The sequence below is a fragment of the Pongo pygmaeus genome, chromosome 3 (genome assembly GCF_028885625.2).
Source record: "Pongo pygmaeus isolate AG05252 chromosome 3, NHGRI_mPonPyg2-v2.0_pri, whole genome shotgun sequence".
Taxonomy (NCBI): Eukaryota; Metazoa; Chordata; class Mammalia; order Primates; family Hominidae; genus Pongo; species Pongo pygmaeus.
In genome coordinates, this window is record NC_072376.2 from 93400265 (window position 1) to 93420659 (window position 20395).

The following is a 20395-nucleotide window of genomic DNA, read 5'->3' on the forward strand; positions in this document are numbered from 1 at the left end:
GACTTATTGATTTCATTGATCTTTTCAAATAACTTTTGGTTTCATTCATTCTTATATGCTAAGCAACATGCTAATTTCAGCAGTAAACACCCTAGCATAGTTTGCCATTATAGGGCTATCAGTATAGACAGGCAGACAGATGATAATCAGGCAATAATATCAACATTTAATATGTCTTGTACTATATTTTCTTATACTCAATATAAGTAAGATTAAGTTGCTCTGTTAACACATCCTGTGCAAAAGCATGTGGGCAGGCTCTGAATTTTAGCTGAGGTGCATTACTCACATGAGTTAACAATACATTCATATAGGACATTTATTGATGAGCAGCAGCTGAGATTTATTGGATTATTATTTGTTAGAGTAAAACCAAGTTTTCTCCTGAAGAATCGCAAAAAAAGGCTAGCTATTATATAAATGCTGCTGCATAGGTTGAGAACAAAGTGGGCTTTCTTTTAAATTCTTTAAGTATTGTCCTAATCTTAATATTGTTATCGATTCATTCACTACAACCAGAAGAAAGGTTCTTAACCTTCATCAGCTCTTCTTGGCCTGAAAAGTGGAGTAAGATATAGGAAACTCTGGGATGGGCAGGTAAGATATAATGATGTGAGAGTTTTCATGATCCTTTAGTTCTTTAATCTCCTCTCAGTGTGATTTCTGAGAAAAACACCTTGAACCCAGGTGAGATTCATTTCGGAAAAAAATCAGACTGAAAATCTCAATCATGACTAAGAAATAAGAGTAGAACGAGGTCTTAACCCCTCACCACAAACTCATCATCTATAATTATTAAGAAAGGACACACCACTACAGACTCCAAAGACACACTTCCAAACCCAGACTTTTCTCCTCTTATTTAGGCCTTTTTTTCTGGGCTTTCCCTGGTTTTCCTCTGCTGAAAAAACAAACAGACAAGCAAACTTTCCCTTACTTGCCTCCCTTAGGTATCTGACCCCTCATAGATATTGCCAAGAATTGATGAAGGAGGATGAAAATGCCACTTATCGGAATTTGCAGAATGAGACCAAAGTCACTAAGACATTGTATCCAAAACTGGACTGCCCACAGTGTCCATCACCCAGATGGAAGTCCTGTTGTACTGCCACAGGGCACACCTCACCCTTGGCCACCCTTTCCAGACTCTATCCCACTGCAGTCTGCTCAGGAGCCTCAGCTAAAACAGCTCTGGCTGGGCTGCCAGCCCAGTCAATTCCCATTTTTGCTACTTGATGAAACTTGCTTAATGTCCCAGTATATGATCAAATTTTGTTAATGTGTATTCTCCACCTATCGGGAACAATATTCTACAAGCCCATTAGATGAAGTGTATTATTTGTGTTTTGTACATCTTCTAAAGCTTTAGTGATTTTGGATCTAAATGTTCTACCAATTTCTGAGGAATATATATTAAAATTTCTGCAATTGCTCATATATCCTTATCTGCCAAATTCCTTTTATTTTTATTTTTGAAGGATTTTATTAGGTAAATAGAATATTAGGATTTTTATATCACTTTGGTGAAATTGGCCTTTCATGATCATGTGGTAACCCCATTTATCTCTAGGAATTCCACCCTTTTAATTCCAACTTTTGTGTATCCTCGTATTTTAAGCATCTCTCTCGTAAACATCACATAGGTGATTTTTTTTTTTTTTTTTTTTTTGAGACAGAGTCTTGCTTTGTCGCCCAGGCTGGAGTGCAGTGGCATGATCTCGGCTCATTGTGAGCTCTGCCTTCCAGGTTCACGCCATTCTCCTGCCTCACCCTCCCAAGGAGCTGGGACTACAGGCGCCTGCCACCATGCCTGGCTAATTTTTTGTATTTTTAGTAAAGACGGGGTTTCACCATGTTAGACAGGATGGTCTTGATCTCCTGACCTCGTGATCCACCCGCCTTGGCCTCCCGAAGTGCTGGGATTACAGGCTTGAGCCATCGCACCTGGCTAATTTTTATTTTTTAAATGTATTTGACAATAGTTTTTTGCCTGGAGAGTTGAGTCCATTTACATATACTGGATCTCTTTTCTATTTCCTTAATTTATGCTTTCTCTTTGATTATTTTTGGATTTTCTGTTTCCTTTTTGCAGCCTTCTTTTAAAATAACATTTTCTCAAAAAAAGAATTTGATCCTTCTATTTTAATTCCCATTATACCCACTCTCAGTTTGCATGCTACTGTTGTTCAGTTATTTCACATTTTTAAAATTTTAATACTATCTATTGGAATAATTATTACTTTATGCCATAATTTTTTAACAAGGTAACATGTTTACCATTTCTTTATGGTCACCACTCCTTGTGGCATATCAGATCCTTCATCAGGGATCATTTTTCTTCTCTCTTAAGCATATCCTTTGTATGTAGAAGTAAACACCCTTTATCTTTGTCTGAAAATGTCTTTCACCCTTTCTGAAAGACAGTTTCCCTGGACATGGAGTTTTTCACTTACTTTTTTTCAGAACTTTAAATTCTACTGCATTCTAGCTTCTATTGTTGCTGTTGAGATGTCAACTGAAAGCTTAATTTTTATTCCTTTATATATAAGCTATCTTTTCTCCATGGGATAACTCTTAAGACTTTATGTTTGTTTTTGTTTTGTACTTTCACTACTACAATAGCAAATATCTGTGATATCCTTTTGCTATTCTGAAGCGTCTCATCCCACAATGAACAAGAGCAGGCCCTGTGTAGCCAACAGAATACACTGGAAGTGCTAGTGTGTGACTTTCAAGAGCAGGTCTTCCAAAAGCTTTGTAGCTTTTTCATTGTCTCTTGGATAATTCACCCTGAGGGAAGCCAGCTGCCATGAGTTATTCAATTGGTCCCAGCAAGAGACCCACCTGGAGAAGAATTCAGGCACCCAACTAACAGCCAGCATCAGCTTGCAGCACATGAGGAAGTCACCTTGGATTCGGTTCCTCTATTCTAATGGGTCTCTGAGCCTCCAGGTGACTGCAGCCCCCCATCTGACTGTAACTTCCTCAGAGAACTCAAGCAAAATCACTTCCAAATTCCTGACCCACAGAAACCTGAGATCATAAATGATTATTGTTGTTTTAAGCCATTATATTTTGGAATGGTTTGTTACGTAAAATAGGAACTTGTTTATCCCAGTTTAGAATTGTTGGAGTCTCTTTATTTGATGATTGGTGTCATTTTTAATTTCTGGAAATTTTTTAGTTTCGATTTCTTAAATATTGCTTTTGCCTCACTCTATATGATTTTTGTCTAGGACTCCACTCTATTCTCCAACTCTTTTCATTTCTCTTTCCTATGTTCCATGTTTTTATGTCTCTATTCTATGTAAATTACTTAAATTTATCTTTCAGTTCAGATTTTTTTCTTTGTTGGGTCAATCATCTGCTATTTAACCTTTATGTTACAGTTTTTTAAATTGATTTATAAGCAATAAAATCCATAGATTTTTAGTGTACAGTTCATTGAATTTTAATGCATATTATACTGATGTAGCTGCAACCACCATACTGTCAAGATATAGGCATTCCTGTTATTTAAAAAAATTCCCTCAAGCTCCTTTCCAGTCAAATGTTTTTCCCAGAGACAACCATTGTATTTATGTCTGACACCTGTTCTAGAACTTTTTTTTGTTCTAGAACTTTGATACATGGAATCATGCAGAAGGTACTCTTCTGTGTGTGGCTTCCTTTGGTCATCAGTTTAAAAAATGCATTCATGTTGTTCCTTTTTATTGGTGAGCAGCATTCCACTGCTGAGTACACTACTATATGTTTATACATTCAGTTGATGATGGGTATTTTGGCTGTTTCCAATTTGGGGGATATTAGGAATAAAGTTGTTATAAAATTTGAGGCCAAGATATTTGAAGACATGATTTCAGTTTACCTGGATAAATACCAAAAAACTGGAATTTCTTGTCACGGAATAGTTATGTTTGACTCTGTGAAAAACTGACTAGCTATTCTTTGAATGGTTTACAATTTTCTTTTCCTACGAGAAATGTAAGGGAACAGCCTCACCAACACTTGGTATTATAAACCTTTTTAAGTATGTATGAAATGGCAAATCTGTGGTTTTAATTTGCATTTCCTTGATGACTACTGACATGACTTACTGACCATTTCTATATTTTCTTTTGTGAAGTGTTTTTTTTAATAGATATACTTTAAGTTCTGGGATACATGTGCAGAACGTGCAAGTTTGTTACATAGGTATACATATGCCATGGTAGTTTGCTGCACCCATCAACCCGTCATCTACATTAGGTATTTCTCCTAATGCTATCCCTCCCCTAGACACCCCAGCCCCCGACAGGCCCTGGTGTGTGATGTTCCCCTCCCTGGGTCCATGTGTTCTCATCGTTCTACTCCCACTTAGAGGGAGAACATGCAATGTTTGGTTTTCTGTTCCTGTGTTAATTTGCTGAGAATGATGGTTTCCAGCTTCATCCATGACCCTGCAAAAGACATGAACTCATCCATTTTTATGGCTGCATAGTATTCCATGGTGTATATATGCCACATTTTCTTTATCTAGTCTATCATTGATGGGCATTTGAATTGGTTCCAACACTTGCTATTGTGAGTAGTGCTGCAATAAACATACATGTGCATGTGTCTTTATAGTAGAACGATTTATAATCCTTTGGGTACATACCCAGTAATGGGATTGCTGGGTCAAATAGTATTTCTGGTTCTAGATCCTTGAGGAATCGCCATACTGTCTTCCACAATGGTTGAACTAATTTACACTCCCATCAATAGTGTAAAAGCATCCCTGTTTCTCCACATTCTCTCCATCATCTGTTATTTCCAGACTTCTTAATGATTGCCCTTCTAACTGGCGTGAGCTGGTATCTCATTGTGGTTTTGATTTGCATTTCTCTAATGACCAGTGATGATGAGCTTTCTTTCATATGTTTTTTGGACGCATAAATGTCTTCTTTTGAGAAGTATCTGTTTGTCTCTTTTGCCCACTTTTTGATGTTTTTTTTTTTTCTTGTAAATTTTTTTAAGTTTCTTGTAGATTCTGGATATTAGCCGTTTGTCAGATGGGTAGATTGCAAAAATTTTCTCCCATTCTGTAGGTTGCCTGTTCACTCTGATGACAGTTTGTTTTTCTGTGCAGAAGCTCCTTAGTTAAATTACATCCCATTTGTCAATTTTGGCTCGGTTGCCATTGCTTTTGGTGTTTTAGTCATAAAGTCTTTGCCCATGCCTATGCCCTGAATGGTACTGCCTAGGTTTCCTTCTAGGGTTTTTATGGTTTTAGGCCTTACATTTAAGTCTTTAATCTATCTTCAGTTAATTTTTGTATAAGGTGTAAGGAAGGGGTCCAGTTTCAGTTTTCTGCATATGACTAGCCAGTTTTTCCCGACACCATTTATTGATTAGGGAATCCTTTCCCCATTGCTTGTTTTTGTCAGGTTTGTCAAAGATCAGATGGTTGTAGACGTGTGGTATTATTTCTGAGGCCTCTGTTCTGTTCCATTGGTCTACATATCTGTTTTGGGACTAGTACCATGCTGTTTTGGTTACTGTAATCTTGTAGCATAGTTTGAAGTCAGGCAGCATGATGCCTCCAGCTTTGTTCTTTTTGATTAGAATTGTCTTGGCTATACAGGTCTTTTTTGGTTGCATATGAAATTTAAAGTAGTTTTTTCCAATTCTGTGAAGAAAGTCAGTGGTAGCTTGATGGGGATAGCATTGAATCTATAAATGATTCTTCCTATCCATGAGCATGGAATATTTTTCTATTCGTTTGTGTCCTCTCTTATTTCCTTGAGCAGTGGTTTGTAGTTCTCCTTGAAGAGGTCCTTCACATCCCTTGTAAGTTGTATTCCTAGGTATTTTATTCTCTTTGCAGCAATTGTGAAAAGGAGTTCACTCATGATTTGGCTCTCTGTGTATTATTGGTGTATAAGAATGCTTCTAATTTTGACACATAGATTTTGTATCCTGAGACTTTGCTGAAGTTGCTTATCAGCTTTAGGAGATTTTGGGCTGAGATGATGGGGTTTTCTAAATATACAATCATGTCATCTGCATACAGAGACAATTTGACTTCCTCTCTTCCTATTTGAATATGCTTTATTTCTTTCTCTTGCCTGATTGCCCTGGCCAGAACTTCCAATACTATGTTGAATAGGAGTGGTGAGAGAGGGTATCCTTGTCTTCTGCTGATTTTCAAAGGGAATGCTTCCAGCTTTTGTCCATTCAGTATGATATAGGCTGTGGGTTTGTCATAAATAGCTGTTATTATTTTGAGATACGTTCCATCAATGCCTAGTTTATTGAGAGTTTTTAGCATAAAGTGGTGTTGAATTTTATCGAAAGCCTTTTCTGCATCTATTGAGATAATCATGTGGTTTTTGTCATTCATCCTCTTTATCTAATGAATTACATTTATTTATTTGCATATGTTGAGCCAGCCTTGCAACCCACCCAGGGATGAAGCTGACTTGATTGTGGTGGACAAAGTTTTTTATGTGCTGCTGGATTCGGTTTGCCAGTACCTTATTGAAGATTTTCACATTGATGTTCATCAGGGATATTAGCCTGAAATTTTCTTTTTTTGTTGTGTTTCTGCCAGATTTTGGTATCAGGATGATGCAGGCCTCATAAAATGAGTTAGGGAGGAGTTCCTCTTTTTCTATTGTTTGGAATAGTTTCAGGAGTGGTACCAGCCCCTCTTTGTACCTCTGTTAGAATTCGGCTGTGAATCCATCTGGTCTTGGGCTTTTTTTTTGTTGGTAGGCTATTAATTACTGCCTCAATTTCAGAACTTGTTATTCGTCTATTCAGGGATTCGACTTCTTCCCGGTTTAGCCTTGGGAGGGTGTATGTGTCCAAGAATTTATCCACTGCTAGATTTTCTAGTTTATTTGCATAGAAGTATTTATACTATTCTCTGATGGTAGTTTGTATTTCTGTGGGATCAGTGGTGATATCCCCTTTATCATTTTTTATTGTGTCTATTGGATTCTTCTCTCTTTTCTTCTTTATTAGTCTGACTAGTGGTCTATTTTGTAAATCTTTTCAAGAAACCAGCTCCTAGATTCATTGATTTTTTGAAGGGTTTTTCATGTCTCTATCTTCTTCAGTTCTGCTCTGATCTTAGTTATTTCTTGTTTTCTGCTAGCTTTTGAATTTGTTTGCTCTTGCTTCTCAAGTTCTTTTAATTGTGATGTTAGGGTGTTGATTTTAGATCTTTCCCACTTTCTCCTGTGGGCATTTAGTGCTATAAATTTCCCTCTAAACACTGCTTTAGCTGTGTCCCAGAAATTCTGGTATGTTGTGTATTTGTTCTCATTGGTTTCAAATAGCTTATTTATTTCTGCCTTAATTTTGTTATTTACCCAGTAGTCATTCAGGAGCAGGTTGTTCAGTTTCCATGTATGTGCAGTTTTGAGTGAGTTTCTTAATCCTGAGTTCTAATTTGATTGCACTGTTGTCTGAGAGACTTAGGATTTCCATTCTTTTGCATTTGCTGAGGAGTGTTTTATTTCCAATTATGTGGTCAATTTTAGAATAAGTGTGATGTGGTGCTGAGAAGAATATATATTCTGTTGATTTGCAGTGGAGAGTTCTGTAGACATCTACTAGGTCTGCTTGGTCCAGAGCTGACATCAATTCCTGAATATTAAATATTCCAGGAATATTTAAAATTCCTGTTAATTTTCTGTCTCATTGATCTGTCTAATGTTGACAGTGGAGTGTTAAAGTCTCCCACTATTATTATCTAAGTCTTTTTGTAGGTCTGTAAGAACTTGCTTTATGAATCTGGGTTCTCCTGTATTGGGTGCATATATATTTAGGATAGTTAGCTCTTCTGGTTGCATTGATCCCTTTACCACTATGTAATGCCCTTCTTTGTCTTTTTTAATCTTTGTTGATTTAAAGTCTGTTTTATCAGAGACTAGGATTGCAACCCCTGCATTCTTTTGTTTTCCATTTTCTTGGTAAACATTCCTCCATCCCTGTATTTTGAGCCTATGTGTGTCTTTGCATGTGAGATGGTTCTCCTGAAAACAGCACACTGATGCATCTTGACTCTATCCAATTTGCCAGTCTGTGTCTTTTAATTGGGGCATTTAGCCTGTTTACATTTAAGGTTAATATAGTTATGTGTGAATTTGATCCTGTCATTATGATGATAGCTGCTTATTTTTCCCATTAGTTGATGCCATTTCTTCATAGTGTCGATGTTCTTTACAATTTGGAATGTTTTTGCAGTGGCTGGTACCAGTTTTTCCTTCCCATATTTAGTGCTTCCTTCAGAAGCTCTTGTAAGGCAGGCCTCGTAGTGACAAAACCTTTCAGCATTTGCTTCTCTGTAAAGGATTTTATTTTTCCTGGTTTTTGGAATTTTCAGCCTTTTTGTGCTGTTTTTTCCTCACTTACATGGATTTATCTACCTTTGGTATTAGATGTTGGTGACCTTCAGATGGGGTTTTTGGGTGGAAGTCCTTTTTGTTGATGTTGACACTATTCCTTTCTGTTTGTTAGTTTTCCTTCTAACAGTCAGGCCCCTCTGTTGCAGGTCTGCTGGAGGTTCACTCCAGACCCTGTTTGCCTTTGTATTACCAGGTGAGGCTGCAGAACAGCAAAGATTGCTGCCTTTTCCTTCCTCTGGAAGCTTCATCCCAGAGGAGCACCTGCCAGATGCCAGCTGGAGCTCTCCTGTATGAGGTATCTGTTGACACCTGCTGGGAGGTGTCTCCCCGTCAGGAGGAACAAGGGTCAGGGACCCACTTGAGGAGGCAGTCTGTCCCTTAGCAGAGCTCGAGCTCTGTTCTGGGAGATCCCCTCCTCTCTTCAGAGCCAGCAGGCAGGAATGTTTAAGTCTGCTGAAGCTGCACCCACAGCCACGCCTTCCCCCAGGTGCTCTGTCCCAGGGACAGAGTAGTTTTATCTATGAGCCCCTGACTGGGACTGCTGCCTTTCTTTCACAGATGTCCTGCCCAAAATGGAGGAATCTAGAGAGGCAGTCTGGCTACAGTGGTTTTGCTGAGCTGCAGCGGGCTCCACCAACTTCCCGGTGGCTTTGTTTACACTGTAAGGGTAAGACTGCCTACTCAAGCCTCAGTAATGGTGGATGCCCCTCCCTCCACCAAGCTCGAGCATCCCAGGTCGACTTCAGACTGCTGTGCTGGCAGGGAGAATTTCAAACCAGTGAATCTTAGCTTGCTTGTCCCCATGGGGGTGGGATCTGCTGAGCTAGACCACTTGGCTCCCTGGCTTCAGCCCCCTTTCCAGGGGAATGAATGGTTCTGTCTCACTTGCATTCCAAGTGCCACTGGGGTATGAGAATAAAACTCCTGCAGCTAGCTCAGTGTCTGCCCAAACGGCCACCCAGTTTTGTGCTTGAAACCCAGGGCCCTGATGATGTAGGCACCCGAGGGAATCTCCTGGTCTGCGGGTTGCAAAGACCATGGGAAAAGCTTAGTATCTGGGGCTGGAATTTACCATTCCTCACAGCACAGTCCCTCATGGATTCCCGTGGCTAGGTGAGGGAGTTCCCCAACCCCTTGTGGTTCCCAGGTGAGGTGACGTTCCACCCTGCTTCAGCTCACCCACTGTCTAACCAGTCCTAATGAGAGGAGCCGGGTATCTCAGTTAGAAATGCAGAAATCACCTGCCTTCTGCATTGATCTCTCTGTGAGCTGCAGACCAGAGCTGTTCCTATTCGGCCATCTTGCCAGCCACCATGAAGTGGTTTTTTAAGATGCTGACCATTTTAAAAAATTGATTTGTCTTTTTATTAGTGATTTGTAGGAGTTTTTAAATATATTCTAGATACAAGCCTTTTGTAATGTAAATATATATTGCAAATATTTGTATTCTAAGAAATATTGGCCTACCTCAAATTGTGAAAATATTACCTTATGTTTATGTCTAGGTGATTTACAGGTCTAGGATTCATCTAGAATTAATTTTTGTATATGGTTTGTGGTGGGCTTTAGGTTAATTTTTTTCCACATATGGATATCCAGTTGTTTCAGCAATGTTTTTTGAAAAGATTCTTTTGCTGACTGTGCGTGTTTATTTCTGGACTTTATTCTATTAGACTGAGTTATTTGTCTTTTCCTATACCCATATCATACTGCCTTGATTACTGTAGCTTTATAGTCTTGATATTAATAGTATATATTCTTCAATTTTGTTCTTTTTCAAAGTGTTTATTGACCCTTCTAATCATTTTGCATCTCTAGGTAAATTTTAGAATAAACATCTCCATTTCTAAAAAAAATGGCTGCTCAAATTTTTAATGCAGTAATATTGAATCTTAGATCAATTTGAGGAGAATAGCTTATCAAATATTGAATTATCTAATCCATGAATATAGTATATCTTGCCATTTAGGTTTCTTTTCAGTGATATTTTGTGGGTTTTAATGTAGAAGTCTCATACTTTTTACATATTAAATTTACTGAAAATTATTTTATAATTTTTAGTGTTATGAAGGTTATTTTATTTCACTTACAAATTTTTATTGCTAGTAAGTAAATGCAGAATTTATATTTGTATATTACTTTGTACCCGTAATCATACTTAACTTACCTCTTGTTTCAAGTACCTCTTTGGTAGAGTCTTCAGACTTTTCTAAATAAAAATTCACATTACAAATAAAAATAGGTAACTTCTTCCTTTATAATCTTTGGGGGTTTCATTTATCTTTCTTAGTTTAATTTGCTAAGACCTCTATTACAATGTTAAATACAAGTGATAAGAAGAGATATTTTTATCCTGTTCACAACCTGATAAAAAATGCTCACTACCTTACTATGAGGTACAATTTTAACTAGAGGTTTATTCCCCTTTCCTTATACACTGAAGATTGTCCTGAAGTGAACAGCTGTATAACAGCTGTTTTAATGTGGATCTCACCCAGCATTATTTCCTTTTTACAAAGCTTGAATATCTACTCTTTATTTCTTTTCAATGCCTTCAATTATGATTAATCTTATCAAAAGGGTAGTCCAATGCAAGCTACTCCACCATTAATGAAAGCTTTCATTGCATATATAATTTCAATCATTATACTCTTAATTTCTTATTAGATGCTTTGTTAGTTTCCTTCCATATCTTTTAGATCTTTTTTGAGTTTCTGATCCTTGCTCATTTTTTATCCCTCTCTTAGTTTTAAAACATATTAGATATATTTATTTTATAGTCTATATCTGATTACTCCAATAAATGAGGCACTTATGTGTCTGCTTCTGCTCTTTTTGTTTCTGGAAATGAATGCCTATAGTAGCTTTTTTCCTCATACATTTATGTTTTTTAATGTTGGCTTATGTTCCCTAGAACTTTAGATCCAGTAGTTCTTTGTGTCCTGAGTTGAGAGTATATTCTTCCAGAAAGAATACACATTGATTCTTGGGAACTTGGGCATGCCACCAACATAGACTCATTTCATTTAAATTCTTGCTTAGATTTTTCCATCCTTGAAGACTGGGCACCCAACCTCCACTAAGATCAACCTATAGCCAAGAATTCTTAGGGATAGGTTTCTATTCCTCTACCAAGAGCCAATAATGAGAAAAGCATGTTTCTTTGCATATAATCTGTCATTACAAATTTGATATTTTTTTCTTGTTTCCTATTTCCCCGAGAGTTTAATCTATGTGATTCCTGGTTTCATGCAATGTTCTCTGATTCACCTACCCACACTACACAGGTCCAACGCTTGGTCTCCTGTTCCCAGAAGGCACAGCTACTAAAATCAAACCTCTAGACCACCTAGGATTGCTATGTGCACGTAAGATGGCAGCTTCGATGTGTGATTTCCACCAGATACTGCTGCTCAAGTTTGATTTCAAACCCCAGAGGAATTCTCATGTTGTCTTATAAACTCAGCCATATATCTAATACTGCTTTTCATGTTTCATCCAGTAGACATTTTGTAGTAAGAGGATTTCAAGGTATATAGTTTAATTCATAGCTACAAATTGAAATATTTAATATTCACTTTTTAATCACTGAAGGTTATAGTTCTTACTTCTTGTTTAGCTGATTGGTAAATGAATTAGCAGAATGGATAACAGCAGTTATTTATTGACCTCTATGCCTATACATGTGAAATATGTTTTTTTAAAAAAAACAGCTTTTTAAGAAAAATCAGTTATGAGAAAAAAGAGATGGAGCTACTGAATTGTCTGCATCCCTCACGTTGGTTTTACTTTCACAATACTCCAAACTGGAGTTTCTGTAAAGAGATGTAGGAGGCATAACCAATGAAGGAATTGTGAAGAACAGAAGCGATTGGGGTCTTGTGTTAGTACCTCACCAGTTCTCAAAGCTATCTTTCATGGATAAAATAAAGCTTGAATGATTAAAAGCGTTTCTTGGAAGTTAGCCAGATTTCACATGAAAGGGCTTTTATTTTACTCTTTTACCACGGAGAAAAATATCTTAGCATTTACACATAATAAATTTAATTCATGTGGCTGAATTGTACAACTATAACATGCGGGTGATGAAACATATCTAACCTATCTTATAGATTGTTAAATAGGTTAATTGTAAAAGATTTAGCATAGTAGCTTTAAAAATAGTAACTGCCCATTAAATGCGAGCTATTTTTATTTCCTTTTATAAAAGTTCTGAAGTGAGAAACTTTTAATATCTTTGTTCAGAAATGGTTTAACGTCCTTGAAGTAAAAATGGACTCAGGTAAAAGCTTGGGTTCCCCATTCTAATGGGGTTCCTTCCCGAGGTCCAAAGTGCCTTGCTTTCTCCTCAGTTATGACTGTCCAGTCTATTATAGCTTCTCACTGAAAGCAGTTTATGTGACTAGTAGTAATTTTTTCCTTAGTGTAACATGCAAAGGAGTTCATATTAGGGACCAGCAGATTACAAAGATGGACAGCTAGGAAAGTCTGTGTCCTCAAGAAGCCTGTACTCCAGGGTTGTGATGTTAAACCCTGGGGCCCCATTAAAATCACCTCAAAAGATTTCAAGAAAACTACTAACATCTCTATGTTTATCTTCTCTTTATATGTACACAGTGGATATCTTGGGGTAGAAATCATATTATCTTCTTTTATTATTCCTTATAGCCACTCCCTATGTATAGCAAGAACCAATTTAAAAATAGTTAAAATTATTAAAAATTAAACAAAAATACTGATAAAATCCAATTTTAAAGGCATTCTATTATGTGACCCTTCAGTAGGAGTCACAAATATGGTTAAACATTAAATCCTTAGGTCAAAAATAATGTACTCATAACATTGCTCCCTGTATTGTCTGGAAATGTCAAAGGCCATACCCCCAAAGAGAGAATAACAGCTGCACCAAAATTAAAAAGAAAATTGCAACTATAACACGACTTTTGCCAGGGGAAATATCTCATATGAGACTGTAAGTGAGTAAACTTGTCTTACCAATTTAAGGTAACCCTCAGCATCTAGAATTAAGTTTTCTGGTTTCAAGTCTCTGTAGATAATACCTAGTCGATGCAGGTAATCAAATGCTTCTGTCACACAAGCAACGCAGAATTTGGAGGTGGGTTCATCAAAGCTGCCTCTGCAACGAAATCATTTTCCCTCTTAATACTCTGGATACACGTCTTTGGTGCTGTTCTAGGTGTCAAATCAATTATTGGATTGGTAAGTTTATGCAATATAAATATTTTGCAGGGTATCAACAATAAAATGTATTTTATACTACTCATGAATTAAGCTGTTTGCAGATCATAAGGCAATTCAGGGAGATATGTGATACAAACAAGAACTATTTCACTAAAATTAAAATATCAACAACTGTTGTTGGTAATCACACATGAACATGTAAAAGAGAAAAATCCAAAAACAAAGACTTTCTTCAGCCACCCATCACAAACTCTGGAGAAAATGCAACTATAGTGGAGAGCTTGAACCAGACTTTTGCAATTTATTGCTTGACTTAAAAATGACTCAAGTGATTATTTTCATTTCCTGTTTGCATAGCACATCAGAGTAACCCCGGTAGAAATGGAATCATAAGTCTTTTCTGTTTGGGGCCCCTTGATCTTTTATTAGAGTCCCCTCTGTCAGCATTGTGTGTAGTTTTACAGACTGAATTTTTTTTTAATGCAGTGGTGATTTGCCACACGATCTCACAGAGGAACATGGCTTTGGAGTGACAGAAACTGGGTTTGACTTCCGTTTTTTTCACTCACTATATCTTTGAGAAAGTTATTTAACTGTTCTGAGGCTCAGAATCCATATCAGTAAAAAAGGTTTGATACTTACTTAAAAACATTTTCAGGATTAAGCACAGCGCCTAACAGGTAGCAGTAACTCCCTTTTCTAAAATGATTTAGATTTTCTCAACAAATTTGCCTATTGAAGCAAAGATAGAAGAGGCTAATGCATTTGCTGGTATCATGAAAGTCTCCTCACCATTCCAGGTTCTCCCCATTCAAATCTGTCCAATGGAATGTTCCTGATACAACACATTCATCTTCTACTCAGATGCTCAATGTTCTTTCCTTGCCTAAGTCAGTGATTCTCAATCATAAATGCACATTAAAATTGCCTGAGAAGCATTTAAAAAATCATTTACTGGACCCCATCCCAGATTAAATGAATCATAACCTCTGGCATTAGAGCCCCAGCATTTTTACTTTGTAAAAGCTTTCCACATGAATGCAATGTGTGGCCAACTTTGAAAAACACTGGCACAGGTCTGACTGTAAATATGTGGCCTTGCATCAACCCCCACAATCTAATGCCAACCTACGTTCTCATGTCTTCTGTTGCCCTTAACTTCTACCCAAATTCTTCTGTTCACCATCCACAAAGAGACATGATACTACCTCAACTTCCCTGCTTTGTCTTAAAGCAGTTTCCCTGCCTCTCTGCCTTTCCAAATTTGGGTCATGTTTAGAGTTTAATTTGAATCCTTCCTCTATCATCATATTCTCTCTCCCCTCCTCGGAGCTCACCATCTACAACACTATTTGGCATTTAACTACAAATTTCCAACTTCTTTGTCATCACTTAGTTTTCTCACTAAACAATGAAATGTTTTAAAACTGTATAGGTAATCTCCCAAGGAAACTCTAAACTCGTTAGAGGTAAAGTTTCTACTTTTTACTCTTTTGATTAGAAAAGTCCACACTGTCTAGAGCGTCTCCTCCTGACCCCCACTGTGCACTATGAAGCCTTTTACATAGGTGGTGCTTAGTATATATCTATGATTTTAATTGTGTGAAAATTACCCCCTTGTGTAAAACTGAATCTTTGCAGGCATCTTGCTCTGCTTTTCAGTGAGGGCTTACCCACTCCCCACCCCCACCTTTGTTTATCACACTGCTTTTGCTAGGAGATTTGGAATCAGAAACATCTGGACTTTTACCCTGACTCTGCTTTATACTAGTCATGTAACCTGGGATAGTTCACCTCCTCTCTAGTCTGGGATTCTTTACTTCCTAAAACAGAGATGACAACAACTACCTTGTGTGGTGTTACGGCACTATTGTAGCGTTAGCTAAGAAAATATCACGATTACTACTTTATTTTATCAAGGGATATTTTGTTATAATAATTTCCTAATGATTTCCTCTATGCCTTTTAATGATTATAAATATAGCATCCCTTAAACCAGATGTGAGTACATAAACTTTTTCATTACCTGTCCCTTAATATACTCCATAGCTCCCCACCTAAGCAGGCTTCCAGAAGCATGTATACATACTTATTGTCCTTGAAAGTACGATATAATCTGTGAAGACAGATAAAAACATGGTTATTATTAGAAATCTAGTTTAAAAACCTTTTTAAAGTTGCTTAGAACTATCATCATAACATTATGAACAATGATCCTCATCTCCATATAAATACCCCACAACTACACTGGGCTTCTCGCCAAATCCTCTTTGATGTCCCTACTGCCTTGCTTCTGCTCCTGTGGATCTCACTTAGATTGGCCTTTCTCTAACCACAGACTGAACTTCTTAATCTCAGTTTTACCGTAAATGTTACCCATTCTTCAGGGCCAACCTCCAAGGCCATCTTTTTAACAAAACATCTCATTATCCCACCTACCAAATATGTCCTCTCCTTTTTCCAAAACCTCAGAGACCTCTGAATATGTCACCTTTAAGATTTGCCTTGCATAGTAGTTATTCATGTCAATGTCTTATATCCCCTAGTTGGTTAATTGATGTTGGATCCCCTGGAAATAGACTCTGAGACTGAGATTTGCAAGCAGTCAGATTAGTAGGGAGTGCAATTGGAAACAACACCTGTGGGGGAGGGAGGAAGTAGAATTGGGCTATGTTTTAGTTTCGACAAAAGCCTCAGCTTCAAGAGGCTCTGCAGTTGTTGGATGCATGTCCCCGAAGAGAGAGTATGATCTTGAGCAAGGTGGTTCTCTTCACCAAATAAAAACAAAAACCAATGCCCAGAGAGGAACTGAGATAGAGTCCTCAGCTGACAAACACACTCCTTGAAGCTGGGGGAATGGGGGCCTCAGTTCCGAAGTGGGACCTAGGCAGGGCATCATATTTCAACCTTGTGTAAAAGCAGTTTTGGGGCCTTAATCAAGAGACCCCCTTTTCTCCCTAGCACCACACCCAGACCAAAGCAGACAGTAGAACAGCCATATCATATGCAGATAGAAGAAGCAATCAGGTAAAGTGGTTCAAAGGGTGGGCTCTGAATCAAGCTGCCAAGACTTGAATCCAGATCAGACATTTATTAGCTATGCAACCTCTGTTTTCTCATTGTTTCCCAACGAACATATATATTCATTTTACTCTATACGGATTACATATTATTATGTATATTATTGATATATATTCATTGAAAAATATATATATCCATTTTATTCTAATTGACCAGTGAGATAAATGTGTTGATTATCTATACATATAGATATAGCTTAGAACAGCACCTGGTGTATGTTAATTTCTCAATAAATGTTGTCATTAATATTTATTCTTCATATTATTGCCTGACTACATGCCAGGCACCTTGGAAAGAGTTGAAAATAAGACAATGAATGCAATCTAATCCATGCCCTGAAGCTGCTCATCATAGCTTGTTAATAAAATATTAATTTTAAAAGGGCATCCATTCTAGGAAAATAAAATAAAGATAATTGGATGACTCTCTATTGCCAGCACTGCCTGGGTTCAAACTTCTTTGTTGATCTTGGGGAAAAAAGTGGGTCTGGAAAGACGGATAGGGAGAAAGAGTCTTTTAAAGCATTTGATCAAAAAGCATAAATTCTAGTCATTGCAGGGACACTTTACATTACCCAGAAATCACTAAAACTACACTCTGGGGCATTACGACATATATGAAAGCATAAACTGGTTTACACCACTACCCATGAATTCACAAGGATAGAGAGCTGTGGTCTATAATAATTAATATTTCTTCTGCAAACTCTTGTGACAGCTACAGAAAGAATGGATGTTTTGAAGATGGATGTTTTGGTACCCAGCTACTACTAGAACCAGGGTACATTCCCCCTTGGCTTCCCACATGGGCCCAAACGCTGCCTTCTGCAGAAATTCAAGATCAGGATGCTCTCTGAGGAGTTTCACACAAATCCTTGCTTCCCTAGTCCCCAATTCTGCATTAAGTCTGAATAAAATAACTAGTTCAAACTGTTTCTCAATAACTTTATAGTCATATATATATATATATATACACATACTCAAACACATATATATACACACACACATTTTTGTGATGTTTACTCAAGAATAAAAACAGGCTGGGGCACAGTGGCTCACGCCTGTAATCCCAGCACTTTGGGAGGCCAAGGTGGGCAGATCACGAGGTCAGGAGATTGAGACCGTCCTGGCTAACACGGTGAAAGCCCGTTTCTACTAAAAATACAAAAAAAAAAAAAAAATTAGCCAGGCATGGTGGTGGGTGCCTGTAATCCCAGCTACTCTGGAGGCTGAGGCAGGAGAATGGCATGAACCCTGGAGGCAGAGCTTGCAGTGAGCCAAGATCGCGCCACTGCACTGAAGCCTGGGCGACACAGCTAGATTCCGTCTCAAAAGAAAAAAAAAAAAAAGAATCAAAACAACTGGAAAACATCTGACCCCAGATCTCAAACTTCTAACATTTTTAGTACTGTTGCTGTGACTGGGTTGGAGAATCCAGAGTGGGGCTTCCTCCACCTCTTCTTTCTGTCCTCTTGCATGGAAAGTTTAAAACAAGAGCCGAGTACTACTCAACCATACAAAAAAAATGAGATTCTGTCATTTGTAACAACATGGATGGAACTGGAGGTCATTATGTTAAGTGAAATAAGCCAGACATAGAAAGACAAACATCACATGTTCTCACTTATTTGTGGGATCACAAATAAGTGATTTTGTAGAAATCAAAGCAATTGAATTCATGGAGATAGAGAATAGAGGAGTGTCTACCAGAGCCTGGGAAAGGTAGTGGGGAGACATGCAGGAAGGGGAGATGGTTAATGGGTACAAAATAAAATAGAAAGAAAGAATAAGATCTAGCAATTGATAGCACAACAGGGGGATCATAGTAACAATTTAATTGGACATTGTAAAATAACTAAAATAGTATAAGTGGATTGTTTGTAACACAAAGGATAAATGCTCAAGGAGATGGAGACCCCATTTTCCATGCTGTAATTATGCATTGCATGCCTGTATCAAAACATTTCATGTACCCCATAAATACATATGCCTACTATGTACCCACAAAAATTAAAAATAAAAATAAAAATAATTTAAGTAAATACATAAATAAAGAGACTGAAAATCCTAAGTCCTTGGAAGCCAAGTGCTCACTTACTTCACAATGAATGGAGAGCACAGCTCCTCTAGGATCCTCTTCTCTGAGTAGACATGCTCCTGCTGCTTGGTGTCAACTATGTGCTTCTTCCTTATGCACTTCATAGCAAAAGCGACATTCTCATTTTTTACTTTAACCTATGTAAGAAATGGAAAGATACCTCAAAATTAACTTATATCTATATAAAACATGCTAATCGATGAGAGTTAAAACAATTTCATGTTTAATTAGTATGAAAGCCCTTAGCCACTTATCCCTTTGAGAACTTTCATTCAAGTGTACACACTTCCCTTTCATCACTATTTCTAGAATAGTTCATCTATCTGGGATGTGGCTCTAAAATTTTTGTATTAAAGCAAAATAAAATTCTGTTAGACTTAATATTTAGATAGCTATTCTGTTTTTAATTGGGTGACATAAAAAACTTTGACTAGAATTGCCATTTTTTTCTTATTATTCACTTTGCTTTCAAAGCAAGATATATTATTATTATTATCATTTTAAGACAGGGTCTCACTCTGTCGCCCAGAATGCAGTGGTGCAATCAGGGCTCATTGCAGCCTTGACCTCCTGGGCTCAAGCTATCCTCCCATCTCAGCCTCCTGAGTAGCTGGGACTACAGGTGTAAACCACCACACCCAGCTAATTTTTGTATTTTTTATAAAGGTGGGGCCTCACTATGTTGCTCAGGCTAATCTCAAACTCCTGAGCCCAAGCAATCCTCCCACCTTGGCTTCCCAAAGTGCTGGGATTATAAGCATGAGCCACTGCGCCCAGCCTAAAGCAACATATATGAAATCAAGCTCTATATCTGTACCATCCAATATGATGACTGCAAATCACATGAGGTTATGTAAATTTAAATTAAATAAAGTTAAAAATTCAGTTCCTGAGTTATACTAGCCACATTTCAAAAGCTCAACAGTCACATCTAGTTAGTGGCTACCCTATTGAATAGCACAGATATAGGACATTTCCCTCAGCACAGTTCTATTAAACAGTACTACTCTAGATGTACGATCAAGTAATTTCCTTAAAAGGAAATAAACATTTTAAAATAATTTTTTGATAGATTTAAAACTCCGTAAGCAGACTATGCTAGATAAGTAACTACATTGTGCAGAAATGGCTGCACTCCGTATTTTGCTCATGTTTGCTATTAGTGCTGCCCATGACTTTTAAATCAATGGTGGATTTACTGCTTCAATTATTATTGGAAAACAGATCTCAGCTTTGTTAATTGAATCCTTTTGCCACAAACTTTGACGAAAAATACCACTGCAGACGGATATTATCTTTATCTCTCCATAAGGTATAAGAGACATTACACACATTATTTATCCTAAGGAACCATTTGTCCCTGCCCCCATCAGAGATGAAGTAAGGACTGGGTCTGAAGTGTACTGTCCAGACTCTCCTGACAGCATTTCAAATCTGCTCATGCCCAAAGCCAGCCAGCAGACCAACAGGTCAGCAGAGTTCCCAGAAGATAAGGTATGGTGAATCCTTAAAAATCTGATGGGCTAAGAAGGACTTGGTAATTGCCAAGGCCTCAGAGCCATCTGTACCCAGTAAGGTCACAGATCTCTATTCCACATTTTCCTTAGAAAACTTGTTCTGACAGTACCACTTTTGCT

General features: G+C 37.6%; 1 protein-coding gene across 5 annotated transcripts in view; it reads right to left on the reverse strand.

Annotated features, from left to right (window-relative positions):
* PRKG2 (protein kinase cGMP-dependent 2) overlaps positions 1-20395 on the reverse strand; it is a 120876-nt gene that overhangs the window by 34429 nt on the left and 66052 nt on the right. For all 5 annotated transcript variants that reach the window (XM_063663796.1, XM_054486361.2, XM_054486360.2 and 2 more), the window contains exons 12-14: positions 18759-18895; positions 15607-15696; positions 13374-13515 (exon numbers count right to left, since the gene is read on the reverse strand). In XM_063663796.1, the coding sequence (XP_063519866.1) occupies positions 13374-13515; positions 15607-15696; positions 18759-18895 (369 nt within the window). The remainder of the gene's footprint in view (positions 1-13373; positions 13516-15606; positions 15697-18758; positions 18896-20395) is intronic.